This window comes from Oreochromis niloticus, linkage group LG7, assembly GCF_001858045.2.
Source record: "Oreochromis niloticus isolate F11D_XX linkage group LG7, O_niloticus_UMD_NMBU, whole genome shotgun sequence".
NCBI lineage: Eukaryota > Metazoa > Chordata > Actinopteri > Cichliformes > Cichlidae > Oreochromis > Oreochromis niloticus.
The window spans coordinates 54,452,526-54,472,534 of record NC_031972.2 but is presented as its reverse complement, the minus strand read 5'-3'; the positions used below and the strand labels follow the sequence as shown (position 1 = coordinate 54,472,534).

The following is a 20,009-nucleotide window of genomic DNA, read 5'->3' as shown; positions in this document are numbered from 1 at the left end:
AGAGAAAGAGAGACATGCATGCTCAGTTGTTGTCTTTGATGGAGCCCTTGGAGGTGTCTAGAGGAAGGAGCTTGAGGCTGACACTGTGAGTGGACCGCTGAAAGAGAGGGGAGTTGAGAGAGATGGGAGGGGGGTTAAAAGAGGAAGAGGAGGCAAAGAGAAGGGCATTCATTGTAGAGAAATTGAGACAGGTACAACGAGAGAGTAAAACACACACAGAAAAAAAGAGTGTATTTGGGGTAGCTGTCTCCTCGATCTGTCCGTCTGGCAAACAAATGCAAAGGCTGGACAACACTTTGGTATCCTGTGGCGGCATGGAATGTGCATACAAAGAACTGGTAATGTTTTTGAGTCCAAATGGAGCTGATCTTGTTGCATGCCAACCCTCCTCCATCGCTCCTCTCGCCTTACACTTTGTACTGGGTACTGGCTGATGAAAGGCATTGCGTTTTAAGTGCTCTTACAAAACAGGAAAGAGGAGAGGGGAGGTGCGGGAGAGAGGACGGAGCTCACAGAGAGAAAGAGAGAGAGCCAGAGAGAACATAGGCCAACAGCAGGAGGCATGTCCTGTTAAAATATTCACCTGTTCTCTTTGTAAGTGTTGTTGCAGACGAATGGCCGTTACGTGTGTGCCTTGTACAGACAGATGGACCCGCTGAGTGTTTGTGTGCGAGTGTGTATATGAGTATGTGTGTCTGCACAGGCTGGCCTCTTCTTCCCTGAATGACCAAACAAAACTCAGCAGAGCTGAACTGTTTTGTATTAGCCTGACAAAAACGTCCAACTCTCATCATGATGGACAAACTGGAGTTGACTTTGGGAGTTGAGGTCTTACAACAACTGCCTGAACAGTCAGCTCCTATTTAAACCAGTTAAAAATAGGCTATATTGTATTTGCTTTCCTTTAGAGAGTTAGATGATGAATGATCTTTATCTTATCATTTCAGTACGTTAAACATGAAGCTATAGCCTAGCAGGAGTAGATGAAAAATAAAAGTGAAAAAGCAACCCCCCTGCACATTTTAAAGCTCCCAAATTAAAATGTCATATTGCTTTATTTAATCTGTACAAACCCCAAAGTGCAAGCAAGAAAATTTGTAGTTTTACACTGTAGTATTTCTCGGCCAGATTCATTAATTCACCGGACTCAAAGCAAGTAGTCTGGGACAAAAAATGCTATGGTAAGCAACCCCTCTGCAATCCAGTCGTAACTTTAAACTCTTCTCGAGATGTGGCTTCGTGCTGTGCGTCTTCTCTTTGAAACTTGATGAAAGCAAATTAATTTACTTTCCAAAATGTAAAAAGTGTTCCACATTTTCTTTCATTTGCTGATGTTGTAACAGTATCGGTCATATGGCTTTCCATTTTATCGAGGTTGTGGCCTCAGATATAGTTTCACCCTACAATTTAGTGTAAAGACACTCTTTTATATTTGATGACAAAGATCCATGACTGAGCTGTGTCTTCCATAAACTCTGAGCTTTCACACAGTTTCATTTTTCTGCTCACCTGTCAGTCAGATGTGCATTAGACAAAATGTATTTTGGCATCATCTCATCCAAAACCAAAATAGATTAGGTGAATAGCACAGTGAATGTAGTTTACAGGCTCACGGGGATGTTTAAACTCCTTCAGTTGTTGGGTCAGCGACTGATTCCTGGTTCCTCCAGTTCACGCACTGAAGAGCCTTTGAGCAAGACACTAAATCCCACATACGACCTGTATACATCCATAACTGATAAAGCATCATACCCGCAGAATGATACACTCTACAGTATAAACAGATTTGAATCTGATTTTTAATGCAAAGCATTTTGAGTGCTTACTAAGATTAAGAAATACTAAGAAATGGGCTTTTTAAATGACAGTTTGCAGCATCAAAACCTCATCAAGTGTAAAATTAATAAAAAGCAGATCAAATTACTTTAAAAATATGGAAACGTCTCACACTACAAAAAGGTAAAAAGTAAGATTTATTCAAGTGTGTAGACTCGTTTTAACCTGCAGGAAACCTAGAGGGGGACCGTGTTACTGTTTATTAAACATCTATCTGTGTACTAAAAAAAAAGGGAATATTCTTTGACAAGCATGTTTGAAAATTACTTGTTTTAGATGTATGACAAAGCAGTTTATGTTTTCAGCTCCAGTGATTTCAGAAAGTCCTCTAAGCTTGATATATTCCTTTTTTTGCCCCGCATTACCTGATGTTTAAAGCGGATCAACGGCACAACAAATACAACAACTACAATGGAAAAATTAATATTCAGATCTAACATGATTGTTTTGGAAATTTTTTGAACCTCCTGGGATCAAGCTGTTAACAGAAGAGTGTGAAAATTACTGCAAAACCTGCAAAACAAAACCCAAAAAAGATGAATCCAGGTATAATAACTAGTCTATAAATTCCACACAAAGCAGTTCTTTGTGTCAAAGGTGTCATTGGGGGGCTCAGGTGTTACAACAGATGAAGCAGTATTATTCATACCAAATAAATATGAATAATTTTTGCCATGCATCTTTTAAAAAAATGAAGACAAAAAACCCACAGTGTCCCTTTAAGTCAGTGGAAGTTGCTGTGAAACGATAGCTTTTTATAGCTCAGACTGCCATTCCTAGTCTTGCACTGACTCTGACTGCCTGTCACTGTGGGTCTGTGTCATGAGCAATATGCTGCGCCCAGGTCAGAAGACTTGCTGTAGCGTAGCCAAGAAATTCACTGTCAGCCGAATCCTTTCAGCTCAGCATGAAAAGACCAATACTACACCGAGACCTCACAAAAACTTAGCTGGATGGACAGTGATGATCATGCTAATTTTCAAGCCTCTGGTAGTGGAAGGTGTCCAGCATTCGGAAGGTGAAAAGGTCGAACGGCAACAGCTTCCACGTGATGCATGGGATTTTTTTGTCCGTTGTTCTCCTCGGTTGTAATCTGCCCCAGATAAAAGGACTAGCAAAGTGCTTAAAATATGAATGTAAATGCAAAATGTATGAGAGAGAAATGAAAATGAGAACTTAAGAAAAACACAGGAAGCAGAGCCAGAATAACCATCTGTCCAGATTGGGTTTGGGGAATTCTGCTAAATCACCACTGATCTGCTGAATTGGAGAGGAGGGGAGAGGACGAGCACATCCGGATACACAAACACATAAGTGCTCCCACTCTATCTAAGCTTTCTCAGCCTTGAATTGACCTACATAGGGTATTTACCCTGGGATCAGTGGCAAGTTGTGTAATGCAATGTTACAATAATCCAGTATCTAAGAAGCACTTCTTCGGGATCTTTTGTGATGTCGGGAATGGGCACAGAGAAGCGTATTAGCACAAGGCAATCCAACAACAACCAATAACAACCTGAAAGACACGCTCTCCCTCCAAGTCTGTCCACCCCACTGCTTTCCTCACCCCCTTTCCTCACCTGTCTCTTCTGCTGCAGGAGCGAGACTGTGCTGCATCAGTTTTGCTGCCCCGCCCCTGAGCATCCAGAGACTGAGACCACTGGCTCATCCAGGTAAGACAAAGATACTTTAATAGACTTTTTTTTTCTCTCACAGTGTGCTCTTGCAACAATGTAAAACATCCAGTCTGCATACATACACTCTGTGCATTAGTGCCAACTGAGCCATTTCAACCCCCAGGCCTTTAAGCGTGCCGATAGCCTGATTGCTTTTTATTGAACCACATGTGAGTGTGAATTGGTGCATTTATAGACCCATTGTGCATGGATTTCATAAAGATAGTTAAATGTTCTGTGACTAAATTACACCTCTGACAGCCTCAAGGGTAACTCACATATTCATAGGCATATAAATGGGAAGTGTGGGTAACCGAACTGATATTCCCACTATGAAAGCGCCTATGGCAACTCTGACGCAACCCTCGCCACTACCATAGTAACTGGAGAATCTACTGTAGTGACTTTTACCGTGTGACTGTGCATGGGCAGTGCTGTCTGTTTGTGGTGTGAGTTGTTTGTGAGTATGTAGAAAGTATTGTGTATGGGGACGTGTGGGAATGCATGACATTTCACTTGGATTTTTGAATGAGCTGTTAAAACTGTTAAAAGCTGATTTTGTCATGTTTCTCAATGATTACTGTTTTTCCACCCTCCTTCCGAATGTCTCCCATCTTCTAATCCTCTGTGCTCTGTTTCTAAATCCAGTCGTTCCCGGTCTATTTCTTTTCCTCCAGTCTCTTCATCTGCTATGGTGTAGTTTTCCTCCCTGTGTTGTTTATTTCTTCTCATTATTTATCTGTCTGTTGGAAGACTCTTCTAATCAGCTCACTGCAATTATTTCTATCTCATCCCTCCTTATCAAGTCTCTCACTTATTCTGGTTTTATTAATATCACCATCTGTCTGTCTGGAATCCCTCTCTTCTCTCTGATCTGATGACTTTACTCCTACACCCACATATCCCTGATTGGATGGGCTAATGGCACAGCGGCAGTGGACAGCCAGCTGAGATGATGATGAGACGTAGCGGAGATGTGTAACACCGTAGCTCATTATTATCATCGTTACACAAAGTTTTGTGCTCTCGGTGGCTGCAAACCTGCACCCACGTCTACGCGCTGATGTTCGCTGAATCCATCAGAACACACAAACCTCCCAAGAGATGCCACGAGATCTGCCTCTAGCTTAAACTGTCGTGCCTTTTCTCCTTTACTCAGCCTTTTCGCGTGTGAGTGAGTTCTCCCCTGGCTGTACAGTACTTTAGGTCTCCGTGGGACTGTGAGCAATGCGTTTTGACAGACGTTCAAATCTTGCCACCTTGTCACACAAAAGCAAAGGCAGGAGTCTATGTTTGTGAGCGTGTACGAGAGAGCATCAGAGGAAGAGAGGGTGTATAGTGCCCATATCATTACAGAGGCTTTTGCTGTCCAGATACATTAATAGCTGACTCTTGCTTTTAAATCCTCTAATGTATTCTAATGTACTCTAATGTATTCTGATGCAGCACTGGGGCATGGCAGTGTTTTAATAGAGTTTTTGATATAGACAGCCTCCAGCATGCACACCCCAACACACAGTCTCAACCTTCCTGTTTCCTCTCTATTTTCCTATCGCACTCTTTCCTCTGGTCCCACTCTCTCTTTTTCCATCTATTTTCGCTAACTTTATCTCATTTAATGATAAGAGCGAGCGTCTCTGGCCCTATCTATGACTTTTAGCTTGGGACTCAGAATAGTTGCTTTCACAGCAATCAAAGAAAACAAAGAGGGAATTTAGTGATGCAGTCGTTATTTAACCATGAGCGGCCTTTTTGTTCTCCCTGGTCCCGTTTAGCACTGGTCCTCTTTGTGTAAAAATTATTAGAGTAAGCCTTATCTGGGAGGAAGAAAGAGTGAACAAGCACACAACATCATGCGCACACATTCAAGGAGGTTTCTGGTTTTGACAATGAGAAAAAAATTATTATAAAGAAATGGTGCTGCTAAATTCCAAACAGTATTTCCATGAATATGTAGACAAAGTGTCTTAAAATGCCTATTTGTGTATTTTAGACATTTTCTGGTGACTGGGTTGGAAGAAGACATCTTATGGAAATAAAATAACCCAAAATTTCAAAATTGACCTCTGTATGAAAAAAACAAAAAACAAAACGTGCCTTTACCTGTAGTTTCTCTTCATAATCTGTACTGTACACATACTCAACTGCTACTTTATTTTTTTTTTTAGTAAATATCTAAATAGTCAATTACAATGCAGCAACTTAATGCATGTAAAGATGGTCAAGAGAACCTGCTGAAGTTTAACCTGAGCATCGTGGTTGTTTGTACCAGACTGGCCTGATTATGTCAGAAAACAGAAAACAATCTGAAAAAGAGAAAACTTTCCATGACAAAAATGCCTTGTTGTAATCAGAGGTCAGACGATAATTGCAAGAGGCATCAGTAACTCAGAGAATGCAGAAGAGCATCTCTGGACACAACATAGACGGGCTTACAGCTTACAGCAGAAGACCACACCAGACTCCTCTCCTGGAGGTTGGAATAGAAAATGGAGACAATTGTTCACACCGGCACACAAAAAGAAATTTGTTTGGTCTGATGAGTTTCATTTTCTGCTGCAATATTTGGCTGTAGGGTCTAAATTTGGCATAAAAAACAGGAAAGCATGGATCCACCCTGCCTTTTATCAACAATTCAGGTTGTTGTTGTTGGTATAATCATGTGGGGGATTTCTTGGTACACTGATCCCCTTAGTGCCACTTGAGCATTGTTTAAATGTCACAGACTACCTGAGTATTGTTGCTGTCCATGTCCATCCCTTTATGACCAGAGCATACCCATCTTCCAGCAGGATAATGTACCATGTCACAAAACTCAACATGACAATGGTCTCCACAGTCCACGGATCTCAATCTGATAGAGGATGTGCAGCCAACAAATCTGAAATGGCCGTGTGGTGCTGTCATGTCAATATGGACCAAAATCTCAGAGGAATGTTTCCAGCACCTTTTTGAAGCTATGCCACAAATAATTAAGACAGATCTGAAGGGAAAAGGGAAGTGAAGTGGTGGTGTCAGTCTGTTCATGCAATACTCTGGAACAAATCTGAGCAAACTTGACATAATATGTCCCTCAGATCTCAGTACACAACATGTAATGAACATCAACAAATAAAAGGAAACATTCAAACTTCTCACACAGTAATAGAAGGAGGCGTGGAGAGATGGACAGATGTTTGGTAAATATGCATGAGTGGAGAATTGCTAAATATTTTGTCAGATGGTCATCAAGAAGACTTATAAGGAGGGCAAATATGAGAGTGGCTGCATGTCTAAACTAAACTAAACAATCTTCCATTTATATAACACTACAGTGCCAGCTAACCGCAAAGAGGTCATCATTTATGCTTTATATATAACATCTTAATTTACTGATTGAATAGGAGGAACAATCCATTGATAAACCAGTTACTGGTCAAGTGTTTATGAGCTAATCACCACTGAGGAATATAGGAAAACGTTCACTTCTATTACAGCTGATTCTTACCTCCTTAAGAGAGAGTCAGAGAATAAAGAATCAGTCTTTGACTGCTCACAGTTTATAGACATGCATCCTGCGATGATGGATCACAAGAAGATATTGATTCACATTACTGACTCACAAGCAAAAAGGGTTTGGAACAACTGGATCAGCAGACTAGAAGGAAATTAATCAATATCAATTGAATAGTAATTTAAGTTATTTTGGCTATTAATGGAAAAATAAAATGCTAAGCATTCACTGTTTGTTATAGTGTGAGGATTTGTGCATTTTCTCTATGTCGTATTATTGTGATAGAAATGAATATGGCTTGTGGATTGTTCATTTTGGGGTCCAAGAAATTATGATTTAAAAAAAAAAATTTTTTTCATCACATTGACAAACGGCTGATGTGCTGTTGCTTTACTGCAGAACACAATAAGAAAAAGCTGAGTTTTATGATTGAAATAAGAGGTGGAGAATATAATTTTTAAACAGTTTTACACTGTTACATATTCAGAGTTGCACACTTGAAACTTGCACTCGAGCCACAAATCCTACCAAATAGGACTGGGCACATAAAGCCAGCCAACCTCACCCTGGGCTGCCACAGCTACACATCAGCTACACGTCTGCATGCTGCTCCCCTTATGAGTCTCTTCACACTTCACGTACTTGATGACCAGCCACTGACATCAGAGTTTTACTCCGTCAAGAGGACTGATATCTTTCCGCTCGTATTTCTGTGTCAGTGGACAGATGCTGAGCCTGGAGGATGGCACGTCCTCTGGAGACAGACAGGAAACAGAGGGTACCAAAAGGGAGGGACCCAGTGAGTACGAGAGCACCCTGGAGAATAAAAACAAACAGGTATGTCTTTTGGCAGGCGTATGTGGGCTCATGAGCATATTTTGGGTGCTGAGGCAGAGCTGGTTGCTCTACCTGTCTTTGCACGAGAAGGTGTGCATGTGAAGGTTGCTCATTTGACACTGAGAGTTGGGTGACAAAAAAAAAAGCAGATTCCCATTCAGATCTATTTCTGGCTATGTTCACATGAAAAAAGAGCACCCAGGATACCACTGCCACAGAGACAGGAGCATGAAAGATGCTAGGTTGTCATGGTAACAGCTAATAACTGCTTCTGGCGGCTGGAGATGTCTTTATTCCTCATAGGAAACTGCTGAAGGGTCCGCTGTTACTGCTAGCGCTGTTGCATGGATGTACTTATACGAGCGTGTCTGTGTGTACTTTTGGTATGATCAAATCCACGCACACACAGAAACACACACAAATGAGTGGCTGTCCTCCTTTTTTCCTCCCTTTGTGTCTCTTCTCCCCCTGCCTCCCACTTCTCCTCCTTCGATTCCCTCTCGCTGAAAATGTAAGAGGGCAAAAAATTGTGGAGGACAGTGAGATTTTAAGCTGAGCTGCTCTGCCAACAAATGGAACAGAAATAAGCTTGTGCGGGTGTTTACTTTTCTATTCATTTTCTCAACAGCACCTTTGTCACAGCCCATCCATCCTCTTTTTCATGCCCCTTCAGCCAGTATTAGCAGCTGAATGATGATAGATGATGTTTACTTTGGTTCTAATAACACAAACACCCACCAGTTTTAAAAAGAGTGGACTGATAAGTAAAACCCAAGCGGGCGCTAGCAGACTCATGGACTAGCGGAAAGTATAATCAAGGCTTAAGAAGGGTGTGAGTGGGAATTTCATGATTCAACTCAGCTCTTTTGATCTTTTGCAGGCATTGGCGCAAAATGGTAACATGTTTGCTTACTGATGGATGAATAAGTATCTTTCATTAGATTTTGTGTGCTTCGCAGTATTATTCTTGAAATGTCTCAAAGTCTTAGAGTCCTTTAAACAAATTTAATATACTTGCTCTCTCCCTTTTCCCAGATAGAAGAGTTGGAGCAGAAGTATGGAGGGCATCTCATAGCAAGGCGGGCAGCCCGTCGTATCCAGACAGCCTTCCGTCAGTACCAGCTCAGCAAAAACTTCCAGAAGATCCGCAACTCATTGTCAGAAAGTAAGCTTCCTCGTCGGATCTCTCTACGGCATCCCAGCCCTTCGGGCAGAAACCGGAATGCAGCTCAGAGACACAGCTACACTCTGCATCCTGGAGGAGGACAGATACCTTTACGCTCTAAAACTCCCCCTCCACCCCCTTGCCGCTCCACATCTCTGCCCCCATCGTCTCCTGCATCAGCCCCGGCACCTCCCCCAACTCCTGCCCCGGGCTCAGGCCCAGGACCTGGACCAGGCCCAGCACCACCCACACCTCAAACCCCAGGACCCTCACTCACACAGCTGGAAGACTGCTTCTCTGAACAAGTGAGGTTTTTGTTTTTTGTTTTAATCTTGTGTTATAGGAATGCAAAACAGCATGGTTTTATTAATGTTTTTTAAACTTTTTATTAACTTGGGTTTCAGATAGAAATATCTGGAAAACCACTGAATGAATTATCACAATTTTTGGTACATTTTAGACATTGACCTTTCCATGGCGATGAATCCCAGTGACTTCTTTAACCCTCTAGTCAAATATTTTGACAAGTACAGAGCGTATTACTATTAAATTTGATAGATACACCATGTCTTCATCATTCAGAAGATACATTTTTAACAACTTCTTGACTTTTGTGTCATTGTCTAGTAAATGTATTGGCAGAAAATTCAGTGTAGACATTCATAATCTCCTCAGGATCTTTTACAACTTTGATCATTCTTTGATGTCCTCAGGTCAAGATGTGAATGTGTCTGATACTGAGGTTTATGATGAAACATCTGCAAAACTAATGACATTCTTATTATTCTCTGACTTACTTTGTGTTTTAATGCAAATCAGCAAATGTCTGCATGGCATTATGACTTCATTAAAGCCAAGGAGCCCCACGAGCGTGTAGTCATGTTAAATAAGATTTTACCATATTCGTGAGGCACGCTGTCAGTATCAGTCTGTGCCATCATAAATCTACTGATCTCCGTGACAATATTCTCTAACCCTGACTGAACTTATCTTTAAATTGTCTTTGAATCTTGCACTACTTAACCAAGAACAGAGCTGACCCTCAGTGGCCTTACATCTACACTTTATCTTATTTAGCTAAACTACAGTGACTGGCTCTAGTGACTTGATAGAAATGAGTTTCATCTGAATGCCAGTGGCCCACTCAGTAGTCCAGCTGCTGTCATTGTTAATTTAGTTCCACTAGTCTTACTTGAAGCCACTAATTAGCAACCCTGCGACTATCATAAGCTTTTACATACATGAGTCATGGCCCTTGACCTGATTAAATCCTGAGCTGTGATGTGAATTTTTATTTTTTTGTGATCATATTTGCAGCTGCACTCCTTGGCGCAGTCAATTGACGAGGCCCTTCGTGGCTGGAGCTTGTCTGAGGGTGGAGAGGGGAAGGGACTGCTGATGGACCCCGGGGCGCTTCGTGCAGCTGCTGAGAGTGCTTGTCTGCCACGTAGTGCCAGCTCGCTGCTCATGGCGTTCAGGGATGTTACAGTTCATATTGACAGCAATAGCTCCTATACCATCTCCTCTGCCACCACCACAACCACCACCACCTCTTTGGGCAATGCAGGTGGGGGACAACCAGGTAGCAGGAAGACTTCTGTGAGTGGAATGGCTGGGGGAGGAGACAACCAGTCAGTGGAGGAGCCAGAGTTTCCTGCACCTCCGCCTAGTGAAGAGCTGGAAATGGTTGATCTAGGATCCAGGAGGGGTTCAGCAGTGCCAACTGCAGGGGGAGGAGGAATGGAAGGGGAGAACAGCACAGACAGACTGGGGTCCTCCTCCACTTCTACCTCTACTTCCACTTCCATCTCCACCTCAGCCCAGACTAACCAACAGCCTGCCCAGATTTATACCCAGTACCAGCAGTACCACTACACTCATCCCCAGCAGATCTCCGGGGGACCGAGCCCCGAGGCCCTGCAGGCTCTGGTCGTCTCTCTGCCGAGGGACCGCTGCCAGGATCCAGCCTCTTGCCGCTCACCTACCCTGTCTACTGACACACACCGCAAACGCCTCTACCGTATAGGACTCAACCTCTTCAATGTGTGAGTAGACCAACCACACACACACACACACCAAGCACTCTCTCAGAAAATATATAATAAATATTTCTGCACCCTCTGGCTCAGGGTTCAAAGTACTCTTACTGCTGTTTGTGTCGAACGCATCTCCAACAGCCATGCAAAACCGCTTTAGGCAGCTGCTCATTAGCGTTTGTGATTGTTGGGAGGAGCTGCCTGTTCAGTGTTATCTTCAGATGATCTGATGTCCATGGCAAAAAAAGACATCAAGAGGAAGGCAGGGATGGGAATGAGAGAGAGACAGATGCAAAGAGAATAAATGCAGTGGAACATTAGAGGCAGTCAAGGAGGTCATGAACAATGCGAGAGCCACAGAGTTCCTATAAATAGTGTCCACGGTTGGCCTGCACTTATTATTAGCTAATACAAATTAATGTAAATTAACCCATATGCATCAGTAACACTTGGTCTCTTTCTAAAGTCCAGAGCTAACAGCTTTTGCGCATGGATGCGCCTCTCTTTTCCCTCTTTTTCCTAGTGCCTCCTCTGACACACACACACACACACACACACACACACACAAACATATTAGGCACCCTTTCTCTTAAATATAGTGTAAGAGATTTTGTTTCGCGCTCAGCCCAACACACCTCTCTGCTTGAATGCACAAAACTTCTTACACGCACCATTCCCTCTAACACTATGTGCTTTTCTCTATTTGTTATGTGCGGACAGGAATCCAGAGAGAGGCATCCACTTCCTGATTACGCGTGGTTTCGTCCCAGACACGGCCATCGGAGTGGCTCACTTTCTGCTGCAGAGGAAGGGCCTAAGCCGGCAGATGATTGGGGAGTTTCTGGGGAACAGCAAACTGCAGTTCAACAGAGATGTCCTTGAGTGAGTTCATGTCATTTCTCTGTCATCAGTCATCATTTACGTTTATTTGGTTAGGAAACGATATAACTGACTTTATGGTGATAATAAGGCACCCCTTTTCTTATATCCTGATCATTCAAACGTTGTACTTCCAGTTAGAAATATAGGCTTACAAATTTATAGCATCAGTGCACAAACTCGTATGAACATGATGACATTTTGGGGGTTATTTTGTCAGATTTGACAAAGGTAATCCCCATAGTAACTGAACCGATGACATTTATAGAACTGGTTTAAGTGCACCTCACTTTTTAAGTTTCCGATCATAAAATATTCTCTCACTCACTTTGACACTTTTTTCTTATCTTATGTCAAGCACCTTAGATCAGTGAAACAGAAACTGCGCTGGAGTCCAGCATCTGGACCGATAGCAATAGATCTTATTAACATTTACAGCTACATTGTTTAGGAGAGGATGTGAGTTAAGAGGTAGAGTGGGTCATCTACCAATTGGAGGGTCAGTAGCTCGGCTACTGCTGTCTGCCTATTGAAGTACCCTTGGGCAAGATACAGAACCCCAAGCTGCTCCTGAAGGATCCATGGGAGTATGAGCATGTCCATGAACGTTAGACGAGGTGCTTAGGTATAGAAAAAAGTGCTTTTGTATGATTGGGTGAATGAGGCTCGTAGAGCTTTGAGTGTTTAGTATCAGGCTATTTACCATTTACTCATTATAAAGTGAAAAACCTTTTTTGTTATTTGCCTATTTAACTTCCTCGATTTGAGTTAATAATCTTAACACAGTATTCATTCTGAAAATTTAAACCTTATTACACGGTCCTCTTCGCCAGATTTAGATCGCTTCGTTGCTGCAAAACTGTAAATGCTCACACTTTCAGTCGTTTCACTTCTTCTCATTTAATCGGGCTTTAAGATTAGAATTCCTTCCTGACCTTGGAAAAAAACAAACTCATTCACATGTAGCTGAGGAGCTGACCCCACTATTTGTGAGGGTGGCCCTATTTTGAGGAGACCTGAAAGAATCAGGCTTTATAGAGGCTTTTTTAGGCATTGAGTTCTTTGTGGTTTCTTTTTTTTCTGCCTCTACAGAGGTTTCAAGGACAAACTGGCTGCTTGTTGATATTGCAGAAACTCACTGTGATACCTTATTTGAGAAATGTCTGCAAATGATAACAATTTAATGATGATCAAAGCTCCTGCACATGTGTGCTTATCTCTCTTCTCCTTGCCAGTATTCTCACAGGAAAAGTAATTTCTATACATATTTTGCATTCATATGGACATCTTTAAAGACTTTCTTTTTCAGGAAAACCTAATCTCACTAATATTCTCATTTAGGTCCTTTAGTAGAGTTTCAATCATATATCACAGTACAAAGTTCGATGGTACTGTTGCTTTATATGGCTAAGAAACTGAGGTAAATCCAGTAAAACATCTGTTAAATTTGGACTTTCTGACTTCAGTTATTTTAAAAACTATCTCAAACTGAGCTGGTTTTCGAAAGCAATTACCTTATAAATGAGCTTACATGCAAAACTCACTTGACATGTGGCACCAGTATGCGGAAATGGAAGACATCCATGAAAACATGCTTTTGCTTAATGCTTTGACACTCACCCCTTTTTGCATCCTGCCAGTGTAGGCTGCAGACTGAGAACCAGCGTAGAGAGGTTTTCTGCTGATGTTGTTGTACAGACTGTAGAAATAGGTCACTGCACTGAACACACACTTAAGCACACACCCTCACTTTCTTTCACAGAGACACACTTGTATGGACACAAATACACCCATGCACCTAAATGTACATGCGCAATCTTGTATGTACTACTCCCATTACCGCAGTCTGTCCTCAGCCTTTCATGTTACCTCTCTCTTTCCCATTCCCTCTTTACTTATCATTTTTTTGCCATCTCATCCCTCATTTCCCACTATTTTTGGACTCTTTCGTCTCCACTGATATTTGCACAGCACGTGGGTATATGTGTATGCATCGGTGTGTGTGCATGTGCAAGCATGTTGTCTCTGTGTGCATCATTCAGGTCAGTGGTTCTGTAATGGAACTATGACTGTAATAGCGAGATTTGCCGTCAGCACTTGGGTACACATAGTTTGTCTCACATCCACTCGCACACTCTCTCTGTTACCTTCTCACTGCAGTGAAGTACTGAAACTAAACCCAGCTTCATTTTGCCTTTTTTTCTTGTCTGTTTCCCCCTCCCTCTCTGTCTCTTTATAGCTGTGTTGTGGACGAGATGGATTTCTCAGGCATGGAGCTTGACGAAGCCCTGAGAAAGTTCCAGGCCCATGTCCGTGTTCAGGGAGAAGCACAGAAAGTGGAGAGACTCATCGAAGCCTTTAGGTGAGACTGTCAGCTCGATCATAACCCAGCCTCACTGACTAACAGGCTCTGGCTTTGATTTTTAACACAGTGCAACACAAAAACAGTGCATCACATGACCGAGCAGGGCTGGGTAGTGGACTCTGAAGATTTTAACAGGAATGGGCCTTTTGCTTGTGGCTACCAATACAAATCAGAAAAACAATGGCACACAACCAAGAACACACACTTTGGAATAAAATTGAAGCAAAAAGCGTTTTCTGATCTCGCAGCCTTGGGGTAGCAGAATGCATCCAAGATGGCATACTAATCAGCTCACTGTATAGACAACGAAGATTCGGCTGTTTTTGCTGGCTTACTGCGACAGGCTGTGATGACAGCAAAGCTCTGTGTCATTAATAAGTTACACTGATTCCCTGTAACCTTTGAATAAACTCAACAGTGTTTGATCATCAGCCAATCACAATAGGGATTTAAACTGCAGCAAAATCAGCGTGTGTTCCATCAGGACAAGAATAGATGCTTTGTTTCACAGCTCTCTTTTCACCAGATGACACTTCCCTGGCCAAATCATTTTCTTTTTAGGCTGCTGGTGCATGCTGGGTAGTTGCGTGTCCATCCCATTCAAAATCATACATGAATATGTAGAAGTGTGTTACTCACCAGGATCTGCCTCAGTTGGTTTTGTCCTCATTTTGTGTTGACTCCAGCCCTGAAGTCACGCTAGTGTATGCTGCTGATAAAGGTCTTGAAATACCAAGTGGAACTTGTTAGACTTACTGCAGTTTGCAGACTCCACTTATACCTTTCCTGCAAACTGTCTAACTTTGCTTCTAACCAGTACCTGGATGGAAACAGTTTTATTTTAAAATCATGCTATTTAACCTTTAACTCAGGCACAAAACAGATAGAAACAACCAAACAAATAAAAGCTGCAACTGGTGTTTGGTCCCCTGGCTGGCCGTGTCCTTGATAAGTCCTTAAGATATCCAAAGCATCCCCTCAGGACTAAAAATGCAATAAAAATGTCCTTCATTGTTTTCTATTGCAGAGAAATTGCTTGAATTGCTCTATACATTTAATGTCCTTCCCTTGATGTGCTGCTCTTTCCCTCAGGAATGCCCACACTGTCACCAGCATGACACGGCTTGAGTCAGTGGCCACTCATTAACCAAGACGTCATTTTCACTGTTCACACCATAACAAATGTTCTGCTTGTTAGTAGGCCGCCAACAAATTTCTGCATCCTCATTCTGACAAACCTTATGGCTGTTAATACAGTTTCCTACTTCTTCTGTGACACTCAGCCCCAAGGGTGGTTTGTACCTCTGAAAACATTGAAGAGCCCACAACCCTGCTGCTTTAAGCTGAATGCTATTGTCAGCATTCGAACATGTTCACAAAACCATGGTGTTTAGCAGGTAATGATCACCATGTTTACCATATTAGTTTGCATTGCTAAACAGCAAGCAAGGCAAACAGCAGATGGAAGTACAGATGGTAGGAATGTCATTAGTTTTGCAGGTATTTGAGTTAAACCAAAATAATAGACAGATTAAAATGCTGCCTGACGGCACTACAAGTTCAGTCAGAGGCTCATCGGCAACATTACAATTTAAATGTGAGGACTAGTTTCATGAAAACTCTCTAAAAATTGTTGATATACAACACTGCTAGCATGGCTAATGAAAGCATGCCAGAAATACAGCATGTCTTTCAGTGCAAGAACAAGTAAGTACAACTTCAGTTAGTGATTTCTTTCTTTTTTCCTTTCTTTCATTTTTTAAGATATTTTCTATCAGCCTGTTGTATAACATTTGTGCTGACAGATTCATTCCTCCTGGACACGGAGGATACCATTCTGTCCTAAATCTGTAGAGAAATGTTCTGCCATTTCTCACAAGTTATTTTTTTAAGCTCTCTTTGCTGGAGGGATTTTGCTGTGCTATCCTTTGCAAAATATTCCAAATGAGTTATCCTAGATTCAAGTTAGGGAAATATATTCACTTCTTCCTTTAAAACTGATCGTTTTTTCTCCGACCTGTCCTTTCAAGACTGCGAGTCATCTTTTCTTTCAGTCTTCGGGTATACAAGGATGCATTCATAGAGCCATCTGTAAATGTCATCTCCCCTACAAGCTTGTGCACTCATGCATTCCCATATCAGCCCACGCCTACATCCATGTTTCACTGTTGGCGCTCTTCAGCCACTGTGGTATTTCTTGCCCTATTGACGGCAAGCATGCAGGATCTATCTGTATCATCTAATCCGACGAATGTGTTTATTTTGCTTTTCTTTTAACCAAAGAATGTGCTAGAATTCATCAATGTTATTTTCTCTGTTTTGCTGTTTTTGTGCCATGTTGTAGACAGTGGTTTTATTCTTCGAAACCATTCCTGTCTTGCCTGTACTGTTTTGGCATTTTTGAAGTTTTCCATAAATAGTGTTCTGGTTCAGAGCACATACTCATGATCTTGACCCCATTTTATATTAAATATTAAATATTTTAATATTCATTTAATGCAGAAGTGAAACTCCTGAGATTTAGAGTATCCTTTTTCAAAGAAGCGTTTTTCAAAGAAAAGCTTTAACCGGATGCTCTGCTGTGAGGTAATATTTCTAACCTCATGTTGCACGAGACACAACCAAGGACAGAGCTGAGTCAGTTCTGGTTTTTAAAGGGTAATTTGTGACTGTGTTATTCAGCTAGCCTGGAAATGAGATGAGTAATCACGTTTTTGATTGTGTTTTTCAGTTTGTAATTTAAACGTACGCCTTCTTTTCTGTTTGCCTTTAATTATTTATACAAATTAACACCCCGCATATCAATGAAAAATATCATATTGTAAGCAGAAGAAATAGTACAGTTAATATAAGATGACTCACTGTTGAATTAATGCCCACAATTGTAAGTGAAGGAACATTTGATCCAGTACAAAAATGTGGCATGATCAAATTGTCTTTAGCACATTTAGGGAAACACTGCATCTCTATGACACTTATTAAGAAACTACTGGTTATGAGGGGTTTGGCTACACTGACAGCAAGCACGACTTATGTATTTATTTATTTTGGATTGAGACATTTTTTTAGATTCTAGAGTTTAGATAATGTGAAAAGTACAGAATCACTGGCCTATCCATTAAGAAAAGTGTTCTTATTCCAAACAAGAGGTGGTGAGGGAAGAGAGGAAAGGGAGCAGTCATGACACTTCCCCTCTCTGATTCTGATTTGAGGGCCAATCAGAACACCCACTGCGGTCATCAGTTAATCACAGAAACACTCAATCATACATACTGAGCCTCTGGGTGCAGATTATAAAGTCATCAGTGATCTGAGACCACACTTTCTGGAGCTGGGAGTGTAGGTCAGAAATGAGCGGGCTTTATCGGGACTGCCAGACATCCACTACCATATCTGTTACGTAACACTTGTTATGTCATCTGTTTGAAGCATGTTGTACTCTTGTCGAAAGCAGTTCTTTTATACAAAAGTGGTATTTGTGCCAGCTGGCATGCAACTTTTATATGCAGATATGAAGATAAGCGATCAGAGCTAGCGTTTAAATAAACTGGTTACATAAGACGGAGATGTGTGGTTGAAAATGTGTGAATGGAACAGAAATACACGCTCATGCTTACCACTACCGATTTAGTCAACTGTTTGCTCACTCACTGAGAAAACATGCACACATATGCACTTTCACATCCATGCGCATACCCATTTGCATGCGTACGCTCACAGACACAGCAGAGCTTGCCTTGAATTCAGTCTTTGATGAATTTTTCGCAGAAGTTGGCAAGTCTGCTGATACAGATTCATCTGTGAGTCTGTGGTTTTGTATCTATGTGCGGGTGCCTGTTCTATCTGCAAGGGAGTTTGAGACGAGCAGGATCTAGTCTCTCCCAAGCAAAGGCATTTCTTCTGAACTGTACAGCGTGATTGATACTCACTGAGTCCTCTGACTTCAGTTCTGGTATGGAATGTGAGAAATGGCTTTCTGGTCGCACCGGTCGCAGATGTGACCTCTTGATTGCATACGCTCTGCCAAGTGCATAGTCCTCTAGAGCAGAGCAGCCCCTCTCCATGTCTGCATCGTGCCTGACTGCAAAGATAAAAGCCTCCCGCCACTGAAATGGCCCTCTGTGTAAGTGTAAGTGACAGTAAGAAAGAGAGGGAAAGAGCTGTGGAAGAAGGAGGGGTGGAAGTGAGAGTTTGTGAAGGCTGTGGGCACCAATGGGTCAAAGCGAGTCCAAATGAAGCATCTCTGGTTCCTAAACAGTATGGGCAAAATTGTCTTAGCTGCTTTGCGCTTTCAAAGGACTCTGCTGTCCTGTCTTTCATATATGGTGGAGTGACGGCTTTCAATTTTGAGCTAAAGTTATTAGAAAGATCAGAAAGAGAATTATCTGGCTTAAAATCACAGCAGGAACCCATTGTTTTTATAACGTGATCAGTCTTAAAGATGTCCTGATTTTTTTTTTATATAGCATGAAATCACCAATCAGTTGTATGTCTGTGTGTGTGTGTGTGTGTGTGTGTGTGTGTGTGTGTGTGTGTGTGTAAATAACTGTACCAAAGTCTCAAGCCACCTTTTCCTTCTTCATATTTTGCTGCCAAGGAACCCAACCTCTTTTTTAATTTTTTAAAGTGGTCTCAGGCTAGTCAATAGTTCCCCAGGTTTTTTGAAGGTCTTTCAAAGTTTTTCTTTGAATATGAGTACTGCTTTTTTACTCATTTTCAGTGCAGTCCTTGTAAATGACCACTTTCATTTTCAGTCATTAAGACATAAAAATGCACCTCAAGCACAAAACTCGAGGGATGAATCGGTTTTCTGTCTTCACATCACAGATAACCTATCAAAGAACCAATTGATCAGTCTACAGCAACTGTATCTGAAAGCTGTGTTTCCAGGAAATATGAAAAATTCAGAACAGAACTGACACAAGCCCTGAGTGGTGAACCTGACTGCTCAGCATCATCAGAAATGGTCTAAGTGGAAGGATGGCTGTCCAGAAGCCATTCTTAAGTAAGGGAAACAGGAAGAAAAGTTTGAGGTCTGGCAAATTACCCATAAACTGGACTGGCCTTGTAGAGTGAAGAATCCAAATTTGACATTTGGTTCAAATTATTGTTAATTGTACAGAAGTCAGGAGAGAGATACAACAGTGAGTGTCTACAGCCATCTGTAAAACACGGTGGAGGCTCTGTCATGGTTTGGATCTGCATTTCACACGTATAAACATAGAAAAGTACAATCAGATTTTCATCCACCATACAATACCGCCTGGAAAACATCTGATATACAACATCTGCTTTTCAGCCTGGCAGTGTTTCCAATTCCAAAGCAAAAAAACCATACCTGGTTAGAAAAACACAACATGTACCACTACCAGTCATGGATTAGCCTGCCCAGAGTGTGGATCCCAACATTACTAAAGCACTGTGGGATCATCTTGACAGAGAACAAAACAAGTGGCAGAACAAATCTAAAGAAGAGTTTTGAATATCCTTCAAGAAGCATGAAGAACTATTCTTGAAGACTACTTAAAGAAATTACAAGAAAGCTTGCCAAAGAAAGTGCAGGCGATTTTGAAGAATGAAGGCAGTTATTCTAAATATTAACTTTCAAGCTTGTAAGAAAGCCTGTTTTTGATTCATGTGCTGTGTTTGCATTCGTGCTTGCCCATTTCACCTACACATATTTCCCATTTTCTTTGCACCAAATGAAAAAATGAGGGGTGGC

At 41.7% G+C, this 20,009-nt stretch overlaps 1 protein-coding gene across 2 annotated transcripts in view; it reads left to right on the top strand.

Annotated features, from left to right (window-relative positions):
• iqsec3b (IQ motif and Sec7 domain ArfGEF 3b) overlaps positions 1-20,009 on the top strand; it is a 33,702-nt gene that overhangs the window by 2,869 nt on the left and 10,824 nt on the right. For both annotated transcript variants that reach the window (XM_013268688.3, XM_013268689.3), the window contains exons 2-7: positions 3,435-3,509; positions 7,725-7,842; positions 8,878-9,312; positions 10,325-11,052; positions 11,764-11,925; positions 14,162-14,284. In XM_013268688.3, the coding sequence (XP_013124142.1) occupies positions 3,435-3,509; positions 7,725-7,842; positions 8,878-9,312; positions 10,325-11,052; positions 11,764-11,925; positions 14,162-14,284 (1,641 nt within the window). The remainder of the gene's footprint in view (positions 1-3,434; positions 3,510-7,724; positions 7,843-8,877; positions 9,313-10,324; positions 11,053-11,763; positions 11,926-14,161; positions 14,285-20,009) is intronic.